General features: G+C 45.0%; 2 protein-coding genes across 2 annotated transcripts; one reads left to right on the top strand and one right to left on the bottom strand.

Moving 5' to 3' along the window:
* Positions 1-19,167: 19,167 nt before the first annotated feature.
* LOC144380369 (histone H2B type W-T-like) lies at positions 19,168-19,587 on the bottom strand. The gene has a single exon (XM_078064005.1). The coding sequence runs from the start codon at positions 19,585-19,587 to the stop codon at positions 19,168-19,170; it is 420 nt and encodes a 139-aa protein (XP_077920131.1).
* Positions 19,588-20,231: 644 nt separating this feature from the next.
* On the top strand, positions 20,232-20,835 carry LOC144380370 (histone H2B 1/2-like). The gene has a single exon (XM_078064006.1). The coding sequence runs from the start codon at positions 20,335-20,337 to the stop codon at positions 20,833-20,835; it is 501 nt and encodes a 166-aa protein (XP_077920132.1). The 5' UTR covers positions 20,232-20,334.
* Positions 20,836-23,805: the final 2,970 nt, after the last annotated feature.

Raw genomic sequence — 23,805 nt, forward strand, 5'->3', positions numbered from 1 at the left:
ATGGGAGAAAGTAACAAGGATCCGAGTGGAAATAAATGTACCAGAGACCAGAGAAAAGGATGGACAAGATTAGTGAAACTAAGAGCTGGTTATTTGAAAAGAGAAATAAAATTGGTGAAACTTTAGCTAAGCTAACTCTGAAAAACAGAGAGAGGACTCAAATGAGTAAAATCAGTAATCAAAGAGGAGACATTACAACTGACACCACGGAAATACAAAGGATCATGAGAGATTACTACAAATGGTTATATGCGAACAAATGGATCACCTAAAAGAAATGGATAAATTCGTAAAACACACAACCCACCAAGACTGAATCATGAAGAAACTGAGAATCTGAGAGGCCAATATCAAGTACAGAGATTGAATCATTATTCAAAACCTGCCAAAGCAGAAAATCCCAGGAACAGATGTTTCCCTGGTGACTTCTACCTAAACATTTAAAGAACCAGCACCAACACTTCACAAATTCTTCCCAAAAACTGGAGAGGAAGGAATACTCCCAAACTCATTTTACAAGGCCAGCATTACTCTGACCCCAAAACCGGATCAGAACACCATAAGAAAAGAAAATGACAGACTAATGTCCCTGATGAATATAGATACAGATATCCTCAATGAAAGAAAAACCATTAGCAAACTGAATCCAAGAGCACATTAAAAAAAAATCATTCACCATGATCAAGTGGAATTTATCTCTGTGATGCAAGGATGGTGCAACATAGGCAAATCAATAATTGTGATACACTGCATTAACCAAAGGATAAAATCATATAATCGTCTTAGTAGATGCAGAAAAGAGTATTTGATAAAACTTAATACCCGTTTCTGATTTAAAAAAAAAAAAAAAAAACCTCTGAGGAAGTGGGGATGGAGGGGACACACCTCAACATAGTAAAGGCCATGTGTGACAAGCCCACAGGCAATGTCATACTCAATGGTGAAAAGCTGAAAGCAATTTCTCTGAGATCAGAAACAAGATAAGAACGCCCACTTTTGCCACTTTTATTCTACAAAATATTGAAAGTTCTAGCCAGAGCATTTAGACAAGTAAAGAAATGAAAAGGCATCCAAATTGTAAGGGAAGAAGTAGAACTGTCACTATTTGGAGACGACTTAATATCACATATAGAAAACCTGAGAGACTCCACCAAAACACTGTTAGAACTAATAAATGGATTCAGTAAAGTTGCAGGAAAATCAAACTGCAAAAATCTGTCGCATTTCTGCACACTGCAAATGACCTATAAGAAAGAGAAATCAAGAAACCAATCCATTTACAATCATATCATAAGGAAGAAAATAACTGGGATTAAATTTAACCAAGGAGGCAAAAGACCTGTGCACTGAAAACTATAAGACGATGAAGAAAAAAATTGAAGAAGACACAAATAAATGGAAAGATATTCCATCCTCAGGGATGGGAAGAGTTGGTATCGTTAAATGTCTATCCCACCCAAAGCAATCTGGAGATGCAGTGCAATCTCTACCGAAATTCAATGGCAGTTTTCACAAGAATAGAACAAACAATCCTAAACTTTGTATGGAACCACGAACAATCAATCAATCAAACAAACACAAAGCCCAAAATAGTCAGCGCAGTCTTGAGAAAGAAGAACAAAGGCGGAGGCCTCACACTCCTGGATTTCAAACACTTTTACAAAGCTATAACAATCAAAACAGTATGGTATCGGCATAAAAACAGATGCCGAGATCCACAGATGAGACTATAGAGAGCTCAGAAAGAAATCCAGACATATACGGTCAATTAATTTACAAAAAGAGCCAAGAATATACAACGGGGGAAAGAACAGTCTCTTCAGTGGTATTGGGAAACCTGGACAGCCGCATGCAAAAGAATGGAATGGGATCACCGTCTTACACCATGGGCTAGAGATGAAATGTAAGACGCGAAACCTTAAGCCTTCCTCTCCACAGTCTGGTTAATTTCCTTCAACCAGGTACCTGTGAAGTGGTTATAAGGAGGGCTTTGTTGGCTGCTAAGCACCCTCCCACACTCCCTTCTCCTCTGAGGTTTTAGCCTTGGCAGACGAGGTGTACATGGCTTGCTTTTGCACTCCTTGCCACACGTGTTTTACTGACAACTGTGGTGGGTTGAGATCTCTGACATGTCTTTCGAGCACCGTCCAAGGCTATCCTGCCAACTCCGGCAGGCCCTTAACCAGTTGGCACCTCCTGTTCTTCAGCACATGTTTTAATAGAGAGCCCACTCTGCCACTCTTCTCCTTCCTAAGACAGCCGTGTTTTGCCACAAAACTAAAATGTTCTAAAAGTATTGATCAGTGTTTTCGTTAGCTCCGCTGTGTCCGATGAATGATTCCTTGGAACTACCCGTCCACGCCCCCCACCACCAAACATCAGTGGAATGCAAGTAATGTTCTGACCAGTGGGTTGTGAGCAGCCTAGGAAGTCCACTCAATGTACGTCTCTCTGAGTCCAGGAAGGAAACCAACATCCCCTGTGGTTTTTAGGAAAAGTGGTTTGAACAGAACTTTGGGGATGAAGGGTGGGCCGTGGGTTAGAAGTGTGATAGAATGTAATACATCCCCAAGTGTGGTATACATGCCTCTGCAGGCACACGAGATGGTTTTAAGTGGTACACAGATTTTTTTTCTTACAGTTAAGCAGTTTAGTTAGTGTGAATTTAAATATACGAACACCATGTTATCCTGTGACGTTGCAGATATTATGGCTTAGGAAAATGTTTTCAAAAATCTTGAAAATACGTTCCTTAAAATAGCTATATTCAATAAACAATTGTATTGGTGAAATGCACATATAGCCAAAAGGATGAAATTGTTAGAGGAAGGAATTTACATGCCATCCAAATGGTTATAAGCTTCCGAGTCAGACAAACCTCATTCAAACCTGGTCTACCGCTTATCAGCTGTGTGACTTTAGGAAAGTAACCTAATTTCTCTGAGCCTCAGGGGAAAATGGAGTTGAATAACAGTACCAGCTTCACTGGACTGTTGTCAAGCTTAAGCCAGGAGCTTTACACTGTAGTGGTGTGAGGGCCCAAAACCTAGCGCCAGGTGGTCTGGTTTCCAGTCCTAGCTCTTCTGCTTACTAGCTCATTGACATTGAGCAACTTACTTCATCTTTCTGTGCCTTGGTCTCCCCGTCTGGAACATGGGACTCTTAGGAGGGTTAAATGAGTTACCACATTTGAAGTGCTTAGAAATATTTCTAGTATATATTAGGCATTATGTGTTTCTTAGATTAAAAATACATGCATATAAAGCTCCTGACACCTGACACCTAGTAAGTCCTCGTGAAATGTTACCCATTGGTGGTGCTTTGTATTGCCAATGCCTGGAACAAATAAATCTACAGTCAGAGTTTGATTAAGAAGCAGCATTTAATTGCCCAGGACTCATGGAGAATTGACAGGGCCCAGCACCTCTCTGCAGTAAAAATCAAAACACAGGGCCCCATGGAAGCTGGGCCTTCTTAAAGGACTGCCAGGAGTGGGATTGGAGAGACGGCCCAAGCTAGCTTTCTTTATCCTGTTAAAATAGGTGTGGGTCATTACAATTAAGAGAAAAGGAAATGAAGCAAGCAGCCTAATGCCACACGGCCTATATATGACAGAGCTCGGTAGAATGCTATCTTGATGGAGAACTCACAGCCCGAGGGGAGGAATAGAGAACTGGTCCACTGGGGTTCTGACGAAAGGGATACTTTATGGAAAATCTTATGGTAGAGGAATGGTGATGATGATAGTAATGTAACAGCAATACCATTAACTGAGATTCAGCCACTGTTACTGACTACCTCTAGACATTGTCCTATCTCCCAATCCTAAAAAAAACCCCTCTTCTGTGATACCATTAACACTCTCTTCCTACTGACTGACCGGTATCCCTCTTCTTTGAAAGAGTACCCTATTTCTATCTCCATTCCTCATCCACCACTCACTCCTCAACCCACTGCGGTTTGCCTTTTCTTTCCCAAGCCATCACCGCCTCTTCTGGGACTCTAGACCATCTGCTCTCCTCCGTCTTCCCATATTTATTCAGCAAATACTGAGTCCCTACCGAGCGCCATACATGGTACTCAGTCCTGATATATGACAGCAAATGAGACAAGGTCTCTCTTCTCAGGAAGTTCACATTCCAGGTAAAAGCAAAAATTGGATCTGCTGACTGAGTGCCCTCAAAAGCAGTTCACTGGATGATGGAGACGATCACTAACAGCGGGGCGCATGATGGTCATACCCTCAGAATAGATACTGTTAATCAGGGCGAACCTGTTTGAGCACCTTCTAAAGGTAGGTAGAGCAGAAAGCTCCAGGCAGCACACTGACATTCTTAATCTTAGGGCATCTTGGAGCCCGTCTTGTGAGAAAATGCAAAATCACTCACTCAGGGATTGTGACAACAACTCCTTTTGAAGAAAGAGGAATGAGTTGGAGAATGAAGTAGGGTGATTAGTGTCGGGCTTGCATTTCAATGAGGTTAAGAAATAGATGTGAATGCTGATAAAATTGGGAGTAAAGAAAGAGCTCAGATGAACTTAGAGCTTTCAGATCACTTCTGATTGGGGAAGGTAGGCCTAAACGACATCAGCAAACAAACCACACAATACGTATCTCCGGGCTACATACTTCTTCGAAGTGCCTCCAATGAAGGGCTTCCCTTCCACAAATTTAAGGAAATTTTAATATTGGAACAGCGATAATTTACTTAAATAAACCAAGAGAAAAGAGTGTTTGCAATGGCCGCTAAAGCTACTGAAAGGGCATGTTTCCTATCGAATAAGTGACCTGAAATGGCTCAGAAAACCAAAATTGTTATTCTGAGCACATAGATCTCAAACAAAATCTTAATACCACCTTTGCTGATGAAATGCTACTATCATTCTTATTAGAGCCCGGAAGTGACAAGAAATCTTTTTATCAGCATTACAGTCAAAAAGTATTTGCGAATATTTGGAAATTAAATTTTAAAAAGATTTAAACGCTAAAAAAAAAGAGAACCTAAATAGTTTTAGTTGATCTGATTGCACTGCACATGAGTAAATATGTACATGAGTAAATATGTCGTTTAGGCCGACCTTCCCCAATCAGAAGGTGGCTTATGACATTAACATAAGCTTTATCTTGGGAAACTCTACACTCTTAGAAATAAACAGGAACCTTAGCAGACTCTAAGCAAATGCAACCTGAAGTCAGGCATGGTCGTTTGTTTTTTTTACTCATAGACATATTTGCAGTGTCTATTCCAGATAGAGTAGATACCAAGAATTCTGTTGAGTGAATGAATGAGCCATATTTTCAATCTTTAGGTAGTAAGAATGGTGGGGGTGGGGGGACAAGATAAAGAAGATGACGAATTTAAATGAGAGGTGGTAAGAAGTAACCGAATACAGTTTTCTTAAGCACCAGGAAAATTATTTCAACTGTATGTCTTTTCTCCACATTTTCTTATGGACCTTGGTGGAGCGTGTGGATCTCCTGCGTTCAAGAACCGATCTTGCACTTACGAGTTTTGGGACTCTGTGCTCTCTGGATCTGAGTTGCTTCTGTAATAAACTAGTTATGATAGCATTGTTGTAAACACCAGATAAAATAGTACCTGTAAAAATATGCCGTAAACTAAAAAACATTGTATAGTGCGAGGGTGATATTATCACAACTATGACAGTACTGCTTTCTCTGCTATTGAAATAAAAGACCTGATTAAAGAAACAAACAAAACAAAAACAAGTAAATAAATAAAGAGGAACCACCAAAGCTGTTTTGTCAATAACATCTGCCAATATTTACTGTACACAATATTACGACAGAAATTTTCATAAATGTATTCCAGAATCCATTTAAAAATTGTAATAGGAACTCATTCTATGACATTAACATCAATTTCAAATGCATATGAAAAATATTTTTTTCTATAAAAGCATAAAGGAGATTGACGTTGCTTCAGATACTTAAAAGTCTCTTCAATAACCCGCCTAACAGAAGTCAGATGGATTCTTATATCAGCTTCTGCACGTTATCTGTTGCCATATCACCCATAACGAACCTCTGAAAAATTCACCACACGCTCATGAGAGAATGAGAGAGAAAAAGGTAAACATCATTATAACAAAAATAACCCCCACTGAGGCTGACCTACAGAAATATCTAGCAGAAATGACTGCTTGGGAAAGCCAAGAAAAGTGGCATGGTTAAGGAGAGTCCACAGTTGTCCAAGGAATAAACTGCACTCAAATATACATTAAAGCAGTGCCGATCCTGTTTGGTTCAAAGTGAAACTACTTTAAATATCCGCAGAATGCCACAACAAGAACAAAAACTCTAGAGTTTGTCCCACTTTTTAAAGCTACAGGTCTTTTCCCGCCAAGTGAGGTGGCTCTGAAAAGAGCCTTTGGTTTGCTACGTGGTCAGGAGGTCCGGAGGCAGCTCATTGGCGGAGGGTGTACCTGATGATGGCCCGGTTGCCCTCGGACACGGCGTGCTTGCCAATCTCCCCGGGGAACAGCAGGCGCACGGCTGTCTGGATCTCCCTGGAGGTGATGGTGGAGCACTTGGTGGAGCGGGCCAGGCGAGAGGCTTCGTCGGCGATGCGCTCGAAGATGTCCTTAACGAACGAATCCAAGATGCTCACGGTCTTCTGCGAGAGGCTCAGGCCCTCGGGAACCTGCTTCAGAACCCTGGGGAAGTAGATAGTGAAACTGTTGGGGCAGCGGCGGCGGCGGCGGCGGCGGCGGCATTGGCGCCTTGGCTGCTCGTGCTTCGGGCTCTTCGGGTCCACTTCTGTGGGCTCCTCCGTGCCCACGCATTCGCCAGAAGAGGTCTCACAGCCAGGCTCAGCCATGTGGGGCTCGCCTTCCCGACAGCTCGGAAGGAAGGACAATGGCGGCTGCAGAGGGGCGCTGGCCCATTTATATTCACTGCATTTCCTGACGTCACGGGCAACCTCCATATCTGATTGGACAAAATGCAATGCAGGGAAGTGGGGCTCTATGCCAGGCCGTGTCCCCTGTGATTGCATACCCTCGAGCTTCACATCACATCGGACAATTAGAGAGGGAAATCCGGTGCCCTCTAAACTTCTTGGGACCTCGGTCAGATAATCTTTCAAACATTCCATTTCATTGTGCATTTTGTCTGCTGATTTTCAACATCAACACAGTAACAGATCTTAGGAGAGTCTTGTTTTTGTTGGAATACTTTATATTGCACATCATTACCTTATTTCTGATAAGCAGTAAGTGCTATTGGATCAGGACATGCTAGAAACCAGGATGCTCTGGAGACCCAGAGTCAATGTGTCCATCTCTTAAAATGACAGCAAAGGTAAGGTGGTGGTGATGGAAACACATGAGTACATTGGGAGAGAGGAAGAAAATGATGCCTGGGCTTAAACAGTTAATGAATGTGTAACAGGAGGTAGCAATATGTGAGCACCTTCCCTTTCTATTCAATTACTTTGTGTTTGGGGGGGGGGTCCTGTTTTTGGCAGGTAGGGAGCAGCACACAAGAAAGGGTGGCATAAATTGGACCAGTCCCTTTTCATTTATCCACCCAAAGACAGTTTATTAAGGAGTTACAATTAAGAGGTGGGGGGGGGGGATTTCAACTGGTCATAAGTAATTACACATCTCATAATAGCTCCTCGTGGTGCTAGTTTGTAAACGCTGTAAGGAAGGGCCAGCAGAATGGGATAAACCAGAGCTGAATCTTATTTCCCCATGTTTTCTGCACAAAGCAAGAGGTGAGGATATGAGATTGGCGTGGTTGTCTGTGGAACTGCTGAAATGCCTGGTGAAATGCCCTCTGAATCTTCAGGTATGTCCACAAGAGATAACAGGAGATCCCAGAAATTCACAAGCAGAGCTCTCATGTGCATGCCTGGCCTGCCCTGGTGGGGCAAGACCAGAGTAGTGCCCAGTAGTGTCCAGAGTAGAATGGAGAGAAAGTCAAGCCGCCAGGAATCCCCAGCGAGCCTCCATTCTGTCACAGTCACTTGCATACCTTTTCTTTTTTCTTGCCAAGCAACCAGATGCTGATCTTCACAGATGGCAAAACCACGACTAACAAATAAATCAGAACAGGCCTGGGCACACAGGCCAGTTTGTCAGGACCAGTTTGCTTACCTTTCCAAGCAACTACTATCATTGTCAGCTGCTCAGCCTAACCCAACAGGTGCCACTACAGGAGAGGAGAGGGAGAAGGACCAGTCCCAGAGGGCCCATTCCCAGTGTACCCCAAAGTCCTCTTCCTCCTGACAGCCTGGAACCTGCAGCTACCACAGATGGGTCCCTCTGAAGATCCTTTCCCCTCTTCTGGCTTTCCAGGCATCGTATCAACTAATCAGAGTTGGTATTAAGCTTCCTGTTGCCTCTCTCAGAAGTCCTACACAAACACGCCAGTGAGAAGAAAGGTCAACCAACAACATTTGTTCACTGATGCCCCAGCAGGGGAGCTCTGGGAACACTTCACCAGAAGCACCAAAGATTGTAGGCTTTTCAACTTCGGCTTACTGAGAGAGTCTGACCTCCATATCCCAGGCCCCTAGTTCCAGAGGAATGACTGGCCAGTTTGGGGGCCATTTCTCCTACTACTCAGAATGGACTGTTGTCCTGGGCTAAGCCACCATAGCTTGGGCAGGAACTCTCGCATGGCCAGCAGAGTGCTGGTGCAAATCAAGAGACATAATTGACGAGCACCTGCCCCGAGTTCTGACCAAGACCCTCAGGAGAAATGGCAAAAACCATAGTCTCCAAACACAGCACACAAAGAAGTAGTCATACAGATAAAAACACCAAAAAGGTTTTTAATGTTTTTAGCAGCATTTGCCAAGTTTAAAATTGTTTTCTTAACACTAGTTAGGTTGTAAAAACCATACCCGCGCACTAGAATTGCTGACCAAATATAAGTGTTGTTGGGTGAAAAAAAAAAAAAAAAACCACACACACACACACACACACACACACACACACACACGCCAATTTACCCAAATTGTCTAAGAAACCACCAGAGGGACCTATACTAATCAACTCTTGTTGATCAGACATTGGATGTGGCCATCAGGGGAAGTCCCAGAGCTCGGACAAGGCGGCTCTCTGCAGCTGAGGTAGTGCCTAAAAGGGCCAATGGCTGAGGACTGCCAGCTGACTGCACTCTCAGCAGCTGAAGCAGAGTCTGTCTGTGAGGAGAGTTCTGGTTGGAACATCTTCATGTCTATCATCGCCTCATTATCAAATGATACTCTGGCTACCCAGGCAACCGTAGTTTGACAGTCGTTTTCTCTCAGCACTAGCTTTTGGCTTCCATTTCTTGGTGAAAAGAGGTATGTTATCACATTATTCGGTATTCCATTTTTAGGCACCGTGCCCTGTTGTCTGCTATCTTGCTCTCTATGCTTATATCCTAGCTTTACTCCAATGTATCCACATGTGCTCCCTAAATCCGGGATGTCATGGCTTCCTTAAATTTGGGGAAATTACCAGACATTTGTCTTTGAATGTTATTCTTCCAAAATTCATCCAAGTTTCTGCTTCTGGAATGCCTATGAGATGCACTTAATAACTACTTACCCCATTCCCTAAGTCTCTTTGCCTCACTCTCATCCTATTTTTGTCTTTATCCTTCTATGAGGCGTTCTGTCTTATTTCTTTCACCTATCTTCCTGTTCACCCATTCTCTCTATCTGGTGTGTCTCCTTTGTTGTGTAAACTTGTGTGGATCTTTTAATCTAGCGGTTCCTATTTTCAAGACTAGAAAACCATTTAAGACATTTTTGATAACTAGTCGCTTCCTACTCATATTTTACATGTCTTGTAATTATTTTTTAAAGATTTTACTTATTTATGTGTCAGAGAGAGAGAGCGCGCACAAGCAGGGGGAGCGGCAGGCAGAGGGAGAAGCAGGCTCCCCGCTGAGCAGGGAGCCCGATGTGGGACTCGATCCCAGGACCCTGGGATCATGACCGGAGCTGAAGGCAGATGCTTAACCGACGGAGCCACCCAGGCGTCCCTCTTGTAGTTATTTATATAAACGTTTTAGCCGTTTTTTAAAGTTGGCATTTGGTAATAATACTTTGGAACTTTCCAGTTTGGTTTCTTGTTTGATTTTGAGAAGGGTGGCTTGTTTTGGGATTGTGTGCGTGTATAGGAGGACTTTATCTGCAAGAATCCTGTAACAACCTCAATTAAGGTTACTCCTCCGGGAAGGATTAGAAGTGCATTTGCCATGTGTCTGCGTTTGTGACCGGGAACTGTTGGCATCATGCTGGTAATGCTAACCTGAACCCCAGAGCTACACCAGGACACTCGTGTGAATGCACATTCTCAGGGAAAATTTTTTTTTCCCCTCACTCAGAACTAAGGACCGGGAATAGAATTTTCCTTGGCACCTCCTTTTCCCAGTAGGAAACAGTCCAGTTTTCTCAAAGTTTGTAGTCATTCAAGCACCACTTCATGCAAAGCCGAGTATGTACTGCGATGGGTCTTACTTGCTCAGGCCCATGTAGCAAGCGGTAAAAAACAACAACAACATCAAAAAAAAAAAAAAAAAAAAACAACTCATTCAAATACATTCAAATAGCCTGAGTTAAAATACATGGTCGACATCAAGGGAAATCTTTTTACCACTATTAATTTGAACAGTTCTCCTCTGACCTGATGGAAGTGGTGAGAGATACGTCCACGCACAGGCCCGGATTCAGATCCTTCTCCTCACGGTTAAAAGCGTGCAGCTAGTCAAACAAAGAAACAAACGGCAGGTCAAGTATCATACCAGATTCCCCCTCAATCGCAGAGGCTGAGTACCCAGTAAGACTCTTACTGGTTCAGCCTGAGACACCTGACCTCACACTGGGCCCAATGCCGTGAGTCAGCGGCTCCACATCCCTGATTGGCTAACTCCCAGCTGACTGAGGCTTGAGTTGCCTTGACTAGAAGCCTCCATCATCCTCATGAAGCCGATCTGCAAGTCCTGAAGATTTGTGATTTCCACAAGAAAAGATTACAGGCTTGGGAAGTATAGAGTCAGATAAATCTGGGCTACTTAAAGTGTTAGCTACAGTTCCTAGGGAGCCTGAAATAGGAATTATTTCCTGAACTTCTTGATTTAGCGATGTCTGTACTGACTTTGGGTTTTCTCTTCTGTTTTTCCAAGAATTCCATAGCAAAAGTAATGTTGAATAAGTTTGATTGGGGGTGGGCACGCGGGGGCTGCGTTGTTTAAGCGGCTGCCTTTGGCTCAAGTCATGATCCCAGGGTCCTGGGATTGAGCCCCTCATCAGGCTCTCTGCTCAGTGGGGAGCCTGCTTCTCCTCTCCCTCTGCCTGCCGCTCTGCCTACTTGTCCTCACTCTCGCACTCTCGCTCTCCATCAAATAAATAAATAAAATCCTTAATAAAAAAGTTTCATTAGGGCATGTTCGACTTATTAGTACTATTTTCCCAGGGTGGTGGCTTATAATTTGTTACTTAAGCAACAAATCCACTTCTCTCAATCAGTCTTTACCATTAACCACACTATTAGAGAATGAATGCTCAGCAGATGCCCTTTGTCCTCAGTTGCCTTCAGAAGTGATCAGAGGCACTCACTTCCCTTTTGTCTAGGCCTCAACATCCATTTTTCCTCACTGCATCTTGGAGTTTGTATCTGTCACTCACCTTCACACTCCCAGTCTTCACAGTCTATATGGTGCATTCGATGTTGTTTTACTCATGCTGCTATTTGATTTCTGAACTTACGGAGCAAAGCACCCAAAGGAGTGCAAAAATGACCTAACGGATTCCATTTCTTAATATGACTTCTCACATAAAACGATACATATGGGACCAGTACGTAAGAGCAAGACGCAAAACCTTTGTGTGCCATATGGACAAACACGGGGACTTTGAAACAGCAGCAGTGAGCATGATAGAAAGGAAGTGCCTCAGTGGAAGGCTGTTTATGCAAAGAGGCTCACCGTTGTACCTTTGAAAACGGGCATGGTGGCGAAGAGCCTTTGGCTCCCCAAATATTTTTCCCCATCTTGAGGCACTACCAAGGACAATTTCCTGGTCGTTGATTTCCTGATAATTTTTCCCACTGGCCTTACAGAATAAATTCCGTATTTTTCCAAATCCTTTCATTAGATTTTTCAAAAATTCCAGAAGGACAATAAGCAATAAACCTTACAAGGGTGGCCACTGATGCTAAATTCTTACTCTAATGATCCTAAGGAGAACTCCGGAGGTATAATGGCTCATCCGAGTTCTCCTACATTGGACCAAACAAACAACAAAACAACAACAAAAAACCCAGACTTGGCACCTAGTGATGGAAGAGGCATTGCACCCCTTCACGTCTTTGCTACACACAGAAGCCTTCTCTGGTATCCTCATTTTTCTGGAACTGCCCACCCTATTTTCCTGGAAGTCATATTGTTCTGCCACAGCTAAATGAGTTTTGTGATCTGACACTCCAGGAGGTTCCTGGGGCACTTCTGATGGGCTAAGGAAAGTTTCTTTGATTTTTGTAGATTATCCACATTGGTTTGGCAGGGCATGTCATCTTTCCCAGGGGCATTTACAAAGTATTTCAAAAGTACAAATGCCATTCTTAAAATACTGACCAAATATTGATTGCTAAAAGTACCGTAATCAATTTCTAAAAATTGAAATCAGAGTATATTCACTTTTACAGAGATAGGAAGCTAGAAAAATAAAAACTACAATAAAATTAAGCAACACTAATACCGTCTTGAGTAAAAGGGTGGTGAATGGGGTCACCTCACTTCTCTAACGGGACAACAAATAATCAATATGATGGAAGAGGCAGTGCATGTGCCCGTGTACAGCTCAGGTTTCATACCTCACATGGGTTGTTCTATCCCCCCACCGCACCCCCGCTTGCACCCAAATCATAGGAAGACATCCTTAACCCCCAGGACCACAAATGGGATCATATTCGGAGATAGAATCATTAATGACGCAATCAAGGTAAAATACCCTCTTTAGCACGGATACTAATCCAAAATGACTTTTGCCTGTATAAAAGGGGGGAATGTCCACACAGAGACATGCGCATAGAGAAGAAAATGTGGGGAAAACAACAACAACAACAACAAAAAACAATGGGAGAAGTCAGTAATGTAAGAGCCCGAGAGAGAGAGACCAGGAACTGATTCTTCCCTCACACATCTCAGAAGGAAGCAACCTGGCCCACAACCCTTGATTTGGACTTCCAACCTCCAGAACTGTGAGACAATACATCTCTGTTAAGCTCCCCAGTCTGTGGTACTTTGTAATGATAGACTTAGCACACTCATGCAGATTTTGATTCCGGAAGTGGGATGAAGTTGTAGCGAAGACTTAGTAAGTTGGGAGTGGCTCTGAGACTGGGTAATGGGGCGGGGGGGGGGCAGAAACTGGGTAACGGGTAAGGATGGTAGAGTTTTGAGATACGTGATAGAACAAGCTGAGATTGCTTTGAGGGACTGTTGGATGAAATATGGACATTAAGTGTATTTCAGGTGAGGGCTCATACAGAAAAGAGGAGAGCTGTAGGGAAAGACTTTATCATCTTAGAGAATACATAGAGCATCATGAAAATTATGTTGCTAGAAGTGTGAGTGCGAAGGGTGCTGCTGCTGAGGTAGCAGATGGAAATTAGAGGCATGTTATTGGAAGCTTGAGAAATGGCCATCCTTGTTATCGGGTGACAGAGCATTTGCCCACACCATGTTCCAGTGTTTTGTGTTTGGTGAAGACTAGAACGTTCACATGAGAAGCTGGGACAGATAAGCTGAGGAGATTTGTAAGCACAGTGTTGAAGGCATGGCCTGGTCTCCCCTTGCTGCTCATAGTAAATGCCAGAGGAGAGCTGTAAATTCAAGAAGGTAGCGTGAAATGAGAAGAAACTAGCACGTGCTGATTTGCAACCTTCTCAGCCTAACCAGGTAGGCTGCTTTGGAAAAAGGGCCAAGGCTGTGCCTGGAAAACCATCAGTTGGGAGCTTAGGCATGTGACACGTGGGTCCAATCGACCATCTCAGCAGAAGCCAGGAATGGAGACATAGTTATGCAAGTAAAATGTGTGGATACTGTGCGATACTGTGCGATAGCTTGAACCCTTTGGATTGCAGGGAAAGCCAACAGGTGTCTTATTCTGAGAATTTGGTGCTGGCTGAAAGGTGGCCCGCTAGACCTAAAGGGAAAGAGATGGGACAACACGAAGGAAGACTGTTGGGACTGCTGGGATTCGGCAGGCGAGAAAAGGGCCCCCAGATATATCTCACTGGGAACGTGTGCTGTTCTTCAGGAAAGGGGGCAAAGGACCCCACAGAAGGTTCAGGGGCTGGCAGGGCTGCCACTGCCACTACAGACCCAGAGGCGCAATGCCAGGGTCTGTAGAGCCATCTTCTCCTTGATTCCTGAGACCGAGGCTACCTCCTGGGTTCCAAAGGTTAGGAACACCTGGCCTTCAGAAGAAGGTACTGCAGCAGCCCTGGACAGGTGGGAGGCCGCCACTTCCCATGGCAGAGAGCGTGGGGCTGCCACCCCTTGTGGGAGCAGAGCTCAGAGCCTAGAGCCAGAGAGGATTCTTTTCCATGCTTATGCTCTAATATAATGTTTCCTACTCGGACCCAAACTTGCTCTGGACCCACGAACCCTTGTTTCCCTTTCCGATACCTTGATTTTGGAATAGTAATGACTGTCCTGTGCCTGTCCGTCCACTGTATTTTGGGAGCAGATAACTTCTTGTCTTCTGTCACACATTCTCAGCTGGGCAGGAATTACGCCTCAGCATTAATCATAGCTGGAAATGCACCCTTATCTGGTGTACAGGATATTTAGATGAAATTTTGCCTCTGCATTGATGCTGGAATGGGCGAAGGCTTTTGGTGACATTCACACAGGATGAATGCATTGTGGACATAAGGACATGAATTTGGGGGGCGAGAGGGCTGACTCTTACGGGTTGAACTTTGTGCTCCCATAATTGATATGTTGTATTCCTGATCCCTCATTCTTCTAAATGTGACCTCATTTGATGGTAGACTACTACCCTGGCATTACCCTGGTGGTCGTGTTCAGGTGAAATCATTAAGGTAGGCCTCACCCAGTAGGACTGTTGTCCTTAGGAAAAGGAGAGATTTGGAGTCACAGACACTCACAGAGGGAAGACCACGTGAGTAGATATTGTGAGAACGTGGCTATTTTAGGGCAAAGAGAACGACTTATGAAAGATGCTTGCCTCATAGCCCAGAGACTCACCCACCCATCAGACAATGAGTTTGGACCTCTAGCATCCAGGACTGTGAGGCAATAAATGGACATGTCATTTAAGTTGACCAGTCCCTGGTATTTGATTTAGCAGCCCCACAAAGCTAATATAAACATCCTTCAATCACCACGATTAAAACACCTATGACTAAGCCATCAAGCAAAGGAGAAATAGCCGGTAAAGACTAACAGCTCTTTCCCCCATCCCCACCACCACCGATCTCCAAGGTGGCACAACCAAGGAGGTCTCCTGTGGCTCACCTTGGGACAGCTTCTCACACGTGGGGCCAAGAGCTGTGTCTCAGAGGACGGAGGTCCCCTCATTGGCTGACTCAGGAGAGTGTGGGGCTTGAGCTGCTCTGAACAGAGTCTCCCACCATCCCCATGATGAGGTGTTGCACGTCATGAAATTTGAAGTTTCTCAAAAACAAAAGTTGGTAGCCTGAAAGGAACAGAGTCAGATAAGTCTGGATGTGTCAGAAAAGTAACTTCAGTTTCTAGGGAGCCTGAATAGGTTTTCTTTCTTGAACTCCTGGACTTAGGTATTTCTGTACTGGGTTTGGGTCCTTGCTTGTGTTTTCCAATGAATTGCAATGAATTCCAGTGAATCCCAATGAATTGAATTAATATGAGTAGTGCTTAGAAGAAATTGACTTGGGGGGCACCTGGGTGGCTCAGTCGGTTGGGTGTCTGCCTTCAGCTCAGGTCATGAGCCCAGGGTCCTGGGATTGAGCCCGGCATCGGGTTCCCTGCTCAGTAGGGAGCCTGCTTCTCCCTCTCCCTCTGCTGCTCCTCCTCTTTGTGCGCTCCCTCTCTCTCTCTCTCTCAAATAAATAAATAAATCTTAAAAAAAAAAGAGGAGAGACTGACTTGGGTATGCTTGTCCTATTAATACTATTTTCCCGTGTCGATGCTTATGATGTGTTAGCGAAGCAGGAGCCCTTCCCTTATATCATCTTCTTAGTAACCACAGCATTAGACCATGATTGCTCACCAGGTACATTTTTCCTGACTCACCCACTGAAGCGAATAGTCAGATGTATTCACTTTCCACTCTGGACTTCAACATCGAACCCCATTTTCTTTCTCTTTCCCAGATTTCGTGCGTGCCACTCACACTTGCATTCCCAGTCTTCCAACCACAGCCCAATTTGGGTGCATTTTAACCTTGTTTTCCTAGTGCTCCCACTGGATCGGAAATTACAGACGCAAAAGAGCCCACGTGTGCCCTCCCTCCCCGACACACATCACACATATCCTAATGGATTCCCATTCTTTTTTTTTTTTTCTTTAAGTTTTTGTTTTGATTCCAGCTGGTTAACATACAGTGTTATATTAGTTTCAGGTGTACAATATAGTGATTCAACAATTGCATATATCACCTGGTGTTCATCAGGACAAGGACCCTCCTTAAACCCCATCACCTGTTTATCCCATGCCCCCCAGCCCTCCTTTCCCCTGGAAACCATCAGTTTGTTTTCTATAATTAAGAGTCTGTTTCATGAGTCCTCTCCCCTTCCCTCTGTCTCTCCCCTCCCCTCACTTTGCTCATTTCTTTGGTTTCTTAAATTCCACATGTGAGTGAAATCCTAAGGGTCGTGATCCAGCTGTCACTCGCCCTCCTGGCTTGCCCAGTGCCGAGTCAGCTGACTTTCAAAGCTCCAGGCTCCAAGTCCCATTGGTTATACAAACTCACGGTATTCAGCCCTTCTGGTTTCCACAGCCAAACAGTATGGGTATTAGCGTCCCCCGTGTGAGCTCCCTGGTGCGAGGGCCCATTTCTCTGCCCTCTCCCCATGCACAGCTCCCTCCTTCCTGTGGGCAGCCTCCATCCACATTTCTGACCTTCCTAACCTTTCAGATGCAGCTTCCTCCCTATATTTAGTTGTGGGGTTTCTTCTTCCAGTCCTTGGGTTGCTCTCTGGTTTATTTAATATTTGAGGATGATATCTAGTTTTAAATGTGGGACACGGTGAGCTCAGGCTCCTCCTATTCTGCCATCTTCCCAAGCTCCTCTCGATTCACGTTCCTAAAATGACTTTTTAAATAATATGATATGTACGAGACCAATGTGCATGAATAACTGAAAAACCACTGTAATTCATGTGGTCCAAAAAGGCATTTTGAACCAGCAGCACTCAGCATGATAGAAATTAAGTGACTTATGAAACAGAATTTTATTTTTCTAAATGGTCCACAGTCCTTTCTCTGAAAAGGCATATGGCTCTGAAAAGAATTTTGGCTTCAAAAATTTAGTTCCCCATGTAAATGGCAATTTCTAAGGACCCCCCACAGGGATTTACTGGCACTTCATTTTATGGTAGCTTTCCTTGGGTATTTATGCAGCAAAACCCCCATCCCATTTCATATCCCTTTGGCTTTATCTCTCGTCTAATGGGCTCAAGAAAAGGTTGGATTGCTCTAGTTTACCTAGCTTTTGTCTCACTGTTTGGCTCAGAGTGACACCTTTCACAGGTTTCTACATTCAAATCAAAGGTTATTTAGAATTTATTTTAAAAGTTCACATGGAACACACAGCGCACATGAAGAAATAGTGGGTTTTCCTGCAACTTGTAACAGATTTCAAAGGACTGAAGCCCCCACCCCTCCCCCCGCCAGTGTGTCCTTCCTTCACAGATATATAGGAAGCTAGAAGTCAATTAAATGGAAAGCACTTGGATAATCACCAACTACTTTGAAATTCAGCATGTACCTAAAGGAAAAGGAAACAAAGAAAGGAAAAAAACCCATGCACCAAGAAGAAAAACACAATGAGCCTTAAAGTGCATTACCATTACCCTCAGTCTTCCTATCCATCAAATCACTTGAGGTAGAGGAAGGATTCACCTTAGTTCTCTTAATTGCCAAACAGCCTCCTCTTATTTTGATGTAAAACCATAGGGACAGGTCCCACTGTGACATCTGCATGTTTACACTTCAACCACCCTGGTTGAAAGGAAGAGCTTCAACAGAAACCCACAGGCACACGGACAATCACACCACCTTCCCCCTCAATCTCCAGGCTGCATGACACAGGAAGGCTGTTATTGGTTCAGCCCTAGTCACCCCACCACCCTTTGGGCCAATGGCCGTGGATCCTGCGCTGCCAGTTGCTTATTGGCTGCTGCTAGCGGAGGCTGGGAGCACAGCTGCTCTCATTGGATGACCCCGTCATCCAGGCATAATTGCAGGGCAAGAAGCTTTTTGTGTCAAAAGGGAAAGATGATAGGCTCCCAAGGCACAGAATCAGATAAATTTGAATGAAGTAAAGTATGGCTTTCTCTCATTTTATTTATGTATTTATGTATTTATGTATTTATTTATTTATTTTTATTTTATTGTGTTTCGTTAGTCACCTAAAGTAGGCCTTTCCCAAGGTTGGGAGCTTGAGTAGGGCATGATTCTGCATAGTTTGAGTTTTCTGCATGGTGTTTGGGCCTTCTTTCATGTATTTCACTGAATTAGGATGAGGGGATACGTTGAGGGATTGTGAATGGGGTAAGTGTGAGTTTTGTATCTGCTACAGCGCTTCACTTGTTGCTATATCAACACACTCGAAAATTCTCTAGACGATACTACTCTACACAAGTGGGAGAAGGAGAATACAAAAGGCAAGTAAAATTATTGTGGCCCCAACTGTGACGTAGAGTCCCGAAGACGCTGACCTGAAGGAATCTGCCACTTAGGAAAGTGATAAAATGCGACATGGTCAAGGAAAATCATAACAGACTGCAGCACACACATATATTAAAGTGGACTTGCGCACGGTAAAGGTGTTTGAAGAACGGGCAGAATGGCACAGGTCGAAACGCTAGAGTAGGTGGCACTCTGGAGAGTTACAGGTCTCTTTGTGCCAAGTGAGGTGGCTCTGAAAAGAGCCTTTGGTTTGCGAGGTGGTCAGGTGGTCCGGGGGCAGCTCATTTGCATCTGTTGAACATGATGACGGACTTGGTGGCCTCAGACACGGCATGCTTGCCAATCTCCCCGGGCAGCAGCAGGCGCACGGCTGTCTGGATCTCCCTGGAGGTGATGGTGGAGCGCTTCGTGGTGCGGAGCAGGTGAGAGGCCTCGCTGGTGATGCGCTCGAAGATGTCCTTGACGAACGAATCCATGACGCTCACGGCCTCCTGCGAGAGGCTCAGGCCGTCGTGAATATGCCTCAGAACCCTGGGGAAGTAGGTGGCGAAACTGTCGGGGCAGCGGCGGCGGCCGCGGCGGCCACGGCGGCGGCCTCCGCGCCTCGGCTGCTTCTGCTTCGGGCTCTTCGGGTCCGCTGCCGTGGGCTCCTCGGTGCCGAGGCTTTCCTCAGAAGAGGTCTCACAGCCAGGTTCAGCCATGTGGGGCTCGCCTTCCCGACAGCTCAGAAGGAAGGGCACTGGCGGCAGCTTGAGCAGCGCAGGCCCATTTATAGTCGCTTCATTTCCTGACGTCACCAGCAAGTCCTATCTGATTGGACAACATGCAAAACCAAGAAGCGGGTCACTGAGCCAGGTCCTGTCAGATCTGACTGCTTGCCCTCGAGCTTGACCTCTCTTCAGTCAGAGTCGGAATCAGGCGTCCTCTAATTTTCTTGTGACGGCCTCCAGAAAAAAGTTCAAACATTCCGTGTAAAGAAGTAGTGTACCTCCAGATGTCGGGTCACGATCTCAGGGTTGTGAAATACAGAGCAACTTCAGGCTCTGTGCTGAGCTTGGACCCCGCTTGGGAATCTCTCCCTCTCCCCCTGCCCATCCCCCTACTCCCCTCCCTCTCTCTCTGATTCTCTTTAAAAAAAAAATTTCATACTGGAAATCTGGAGGAAACTACACCTTTACAAGGAATGTTTGAACATTTTTCTGGAGGCCGTCACAAGAAAATTAGAGGACGCCTGATTCCGACTCTGACTGAAGAGACGTCAAGCTCGAGGGCAAGCAGTCAGATCTGACAGGACCTGGCTCAGTGACCCGCTTCTTGGTTTTGCATGTTGTCCAATCAGATAGGACTTGCCGGTGACGTCAGGAAATGAAGCGACTATAAATGGGCCTGCGCTGCTCAAGCTGCCGCCAGTGCCCTTCCTTCTGAGCTGTCGGGAAGGCGAGCCCCACATGGCTGAACCTGGCTGTGAGACCTCTTCTGAGGAAAGCCTCGGCACCGAGGAGCCCACGGCAGCGGACCCGAAGAGCCCGAAGCAGAAGCAGCCGAAGCGCGGAGGCCGCCGCCGTGGCCGCCGCGGCCGTCGCCGCTGCCCCGACAGTTTCGCCACCTACTTCCCCAGGGTTCTGAGGAATGTTCACGACGGCCTGAGCCTCTCGCAGGAGGCCGTGAGCGTCATGGATTCGTTCGTCAAGGACATCTTCGAGCGCATCACCAGCGAGGCCTCTCACCTGCTCCGCACCACGAAGCGCTCCACCATCACCTCCAGGGAGATCCAGACAGCCGTGCGCCTGCTGCTGCCCGGGGAGATTGGCAAGCACGCCGTGTCTGAGGCCACCAAGGCCGTCATCAGGTTCAACAGACGCAAACGAGCTGCCCCCGGACCACCTGACCACCTCGCAAACCAAAGGCTCTTTTCAGAGCCACCTCACTTGGCACAAAGAGACCTGTAACTCTCCAGAGTGCCACCTACTCTAGCGTTTCGACCTGTGCCATTCTGCCCGTTCTTCAAACACCTTTACCGTGCGCAAGTCCACTTTAATATATGTGTGTGCTGCAGTCTGTTATGATTTTCCTTGACCATGTCGCATTTTATCACTTTCCTAAGTGGCCCATTCCTTCAGGTCAGCGTCTTCGGGACTCTACGTCACAGTTGGGGCCACAATAATTTTACTTGCCTTTTGTATTCTCCTTCTCCCACTTGTGTAGAGTAGTATCGTCTAGAGAATTTTCGAGTGTGTTGATATAGCAACAAGTGAAGCGCTGTAGCAGATACAAAAGTCACACTTAACATTCACAATCCCTCAACGTATCCCCTCATCCTAATTCAGTGAAATACATGAAAGAAGGCCCAAACACCATGCAGAAAACTCAAACTATGCAGAATCATGCCCTACTCAAGCTCCCGACCTTGGGAAAGGCCTACTTTAGGTGACTAACGAAACACAATAAAATAAAAATAAATAAATAAATACATACATACATAAATACATAAATACATAAATACATAAATAAAATAAGAGAAAGCCATACTTTACTTCATTCAAATTTATCTGATTGTGTGCCTGGGGAGCCTATCATCTTTCCCTTTTGACACAAAAAGCTTCTTGCCCTGCAATTATGCCTGGATGACGGGGTCATCCAATGAGAGCAGCTGTGCTCCCAGCCTCCGCTAGCAGCAGCCAATAAGCAACTGGCAGCGCAGGATCCACGGCCATTGGCCCAAAGGGTGGTGGGGTGACTAGGGCTGAACCAATAACAGCCTTCCTGTGTCATGCAGCCTGGAGATTGAGGGGGAAGGTGGTGTGATTGTCCGTGTGCCTGTGGGTTTCTGTTGAAGCTCTTCCTTTCAACCAGGGTGGTTGAAGTGTAAACATGCAGATGTCACAGTGGGACCTGTCCCTATGGTTTTACATCAAAATAAGAGGAGGCTGTTTGGCAATTAAGAGAACTAAGGTGAATCCTTCCTCTACCTCAAGTGATTTGATGGATAGGAAGACTGAGGGTAATGGTAATGCACTTTAAGGCTCATTGTGTTTTTCTTCTTGGTGCATGGGTTTTTTTCCTTTCTTTGTTTCCTTTTCCTTTAGGTACATGCTGAATTTCAAAGTAGTTGGTGATTATCCAAGTGCTTTCCATTTAATTGACTTCTAGCTTCCTATATATCTGTGAAGGAAGAACACACTGGCGGGGGGAGGGGTGGGGGCTTCAATCCTTTGAAATCTGTTACAAGTTGCAGGAAAACCCACTATTTCTTCATGTGTGCTGTGTGTTCCATGTGAACTTTTAAAATAAATTCTAAATAACCTTTGATTTGAATGTAGAAACCTGTGAAAGGTGTCACTCTGAGCCAAACAGTGAGACAAAAGCTAGGTAAACTAGAGCAATCCAACCTTTTCTTGAGCCCATTAGACGAGAGATAAAGCCAAAGGGATATGAAATAGGATGGGGGTTTTGCTGCATAAATACCCAAGGAAAGCTACCATAAAATGAAGTGCCAGTAAATCCCTGTGGGGGGTCCTTAGAAATTGCCATTTACATGGGGAACTAAATTTTTGAAGCCAAAATTCTTTTCAGAGCCATATGCCTTTTCAGAGAAAGGACTGTGGACCATTTAGAAAAATAAAATTCTGTTTCATAAGTCACTTAATTTCTATCATGCTGAGTGCTGCTGGTTCAAAATGCCTTTTTGGACCACATGAATTACAGTGGTTTTTCAGTTATTCATGCACATTGGTCTCATACATATCATATTATTTAAAAAGTCATTTTAGGAACGTGAATCCAGAAGAGCTTGGGAAGATGGCAGAATAGGAGGAGCCTGAGCTCACCCTGTCCCACATTTAAAACTAGATATCATCCTCAAATATTAAATAAACCAGAGAGCAACCCAAGGACTGGAAGAAGAAACCCCACAACTAAATATAGGGAGGAAGCTGCATCTGAAAGGTTAGGAAGGTCAGAAATGTGGATGGAGGCTGCCCACAGGAAGGAGGGAGCTGTGCATGGGGAGAGGGCAGAGAAATGGGCCCTCGCACCAGGGAGCTCACACGGGGGACGCTAATACCCATACTGTTTGGCTGTGGAAACCAGAAGGGCTGAATACCGTGAGTTTGTATAACCAATGGGACTTGGAGCCTGGAGCTTTGAAAGTCAGCTGACTCGGCACTGGGCAAGCCAGGAGGGCGAGTGACAGCTGGATCACGACCCTTAGGATTTCACTCACATGTGGAATTTAAGAAACCAAAGAAATGAGCAAAGTGAGGGGAGGGGAGAGACAGAGGGAAGGGGAGAGGACTCATGAAACAGACTCTTAATTATAGAAAACAAACTGATGGTTTCCAGGGGAAAGGAGGGCTGGGGGGCATGGGATAAACAGGTGATGGGGTTTAAGGAGGGTCCTTGTCCTGATGAACACCAGGTGATATATGCAATTGTTGAATCACTATATTGTACACCTGAAACTAATATAACACTGTATGTTAACCAGCTGGAATTAAAACAAAAACTTAAAGAAAAAAAAAAGAATGGGAATCCATTAGGATATGTGTGATGTGTGTCGGGGAGGGAGGGCACACGTGGGCTCTTTTGCGTCTGTAATTTCCGATCCAGTGGGAGCACTAGGAAAACAAGGTTAAAATGCACCCAAATTGGGCTGTGGTTGGAAGACTGGGAATGCAAGTGTGAGTGGCACGCACGAAATCTGGGAAAGAGAAAGAAAATGGGGTTCGATGTTGAAGTCCAGAGTGGAAAGTGAATACATCTGACTATTCGCTTCAGTGGGTGAGTCAGGAAAAATGTACCTGGTGAGCAATCATGGTCTAATGCTGTGGTTACTAAGAAGATGATATAAGGGAAGGGCTCCTGCTTCGCTAACACATCATAAGCATCGACACGGGAAAATAGTATTAATAGGACAAGCA

The sequence above is a fragment of the Halichoerus grypus genome, chromosome X, assembly GCF_964656455.1.
Source record: "Halichoerus grypus chromosome X, mHalGry1.hap1.1, whole genome shotgun sequence".
In the NCBI taxonomy this organism is placed as follows: Eukaryota; Metazoa; Chordata; class Mammalia; order Carnivora; family Phocidae; genus Halichoerus; species Halichoerus grypus.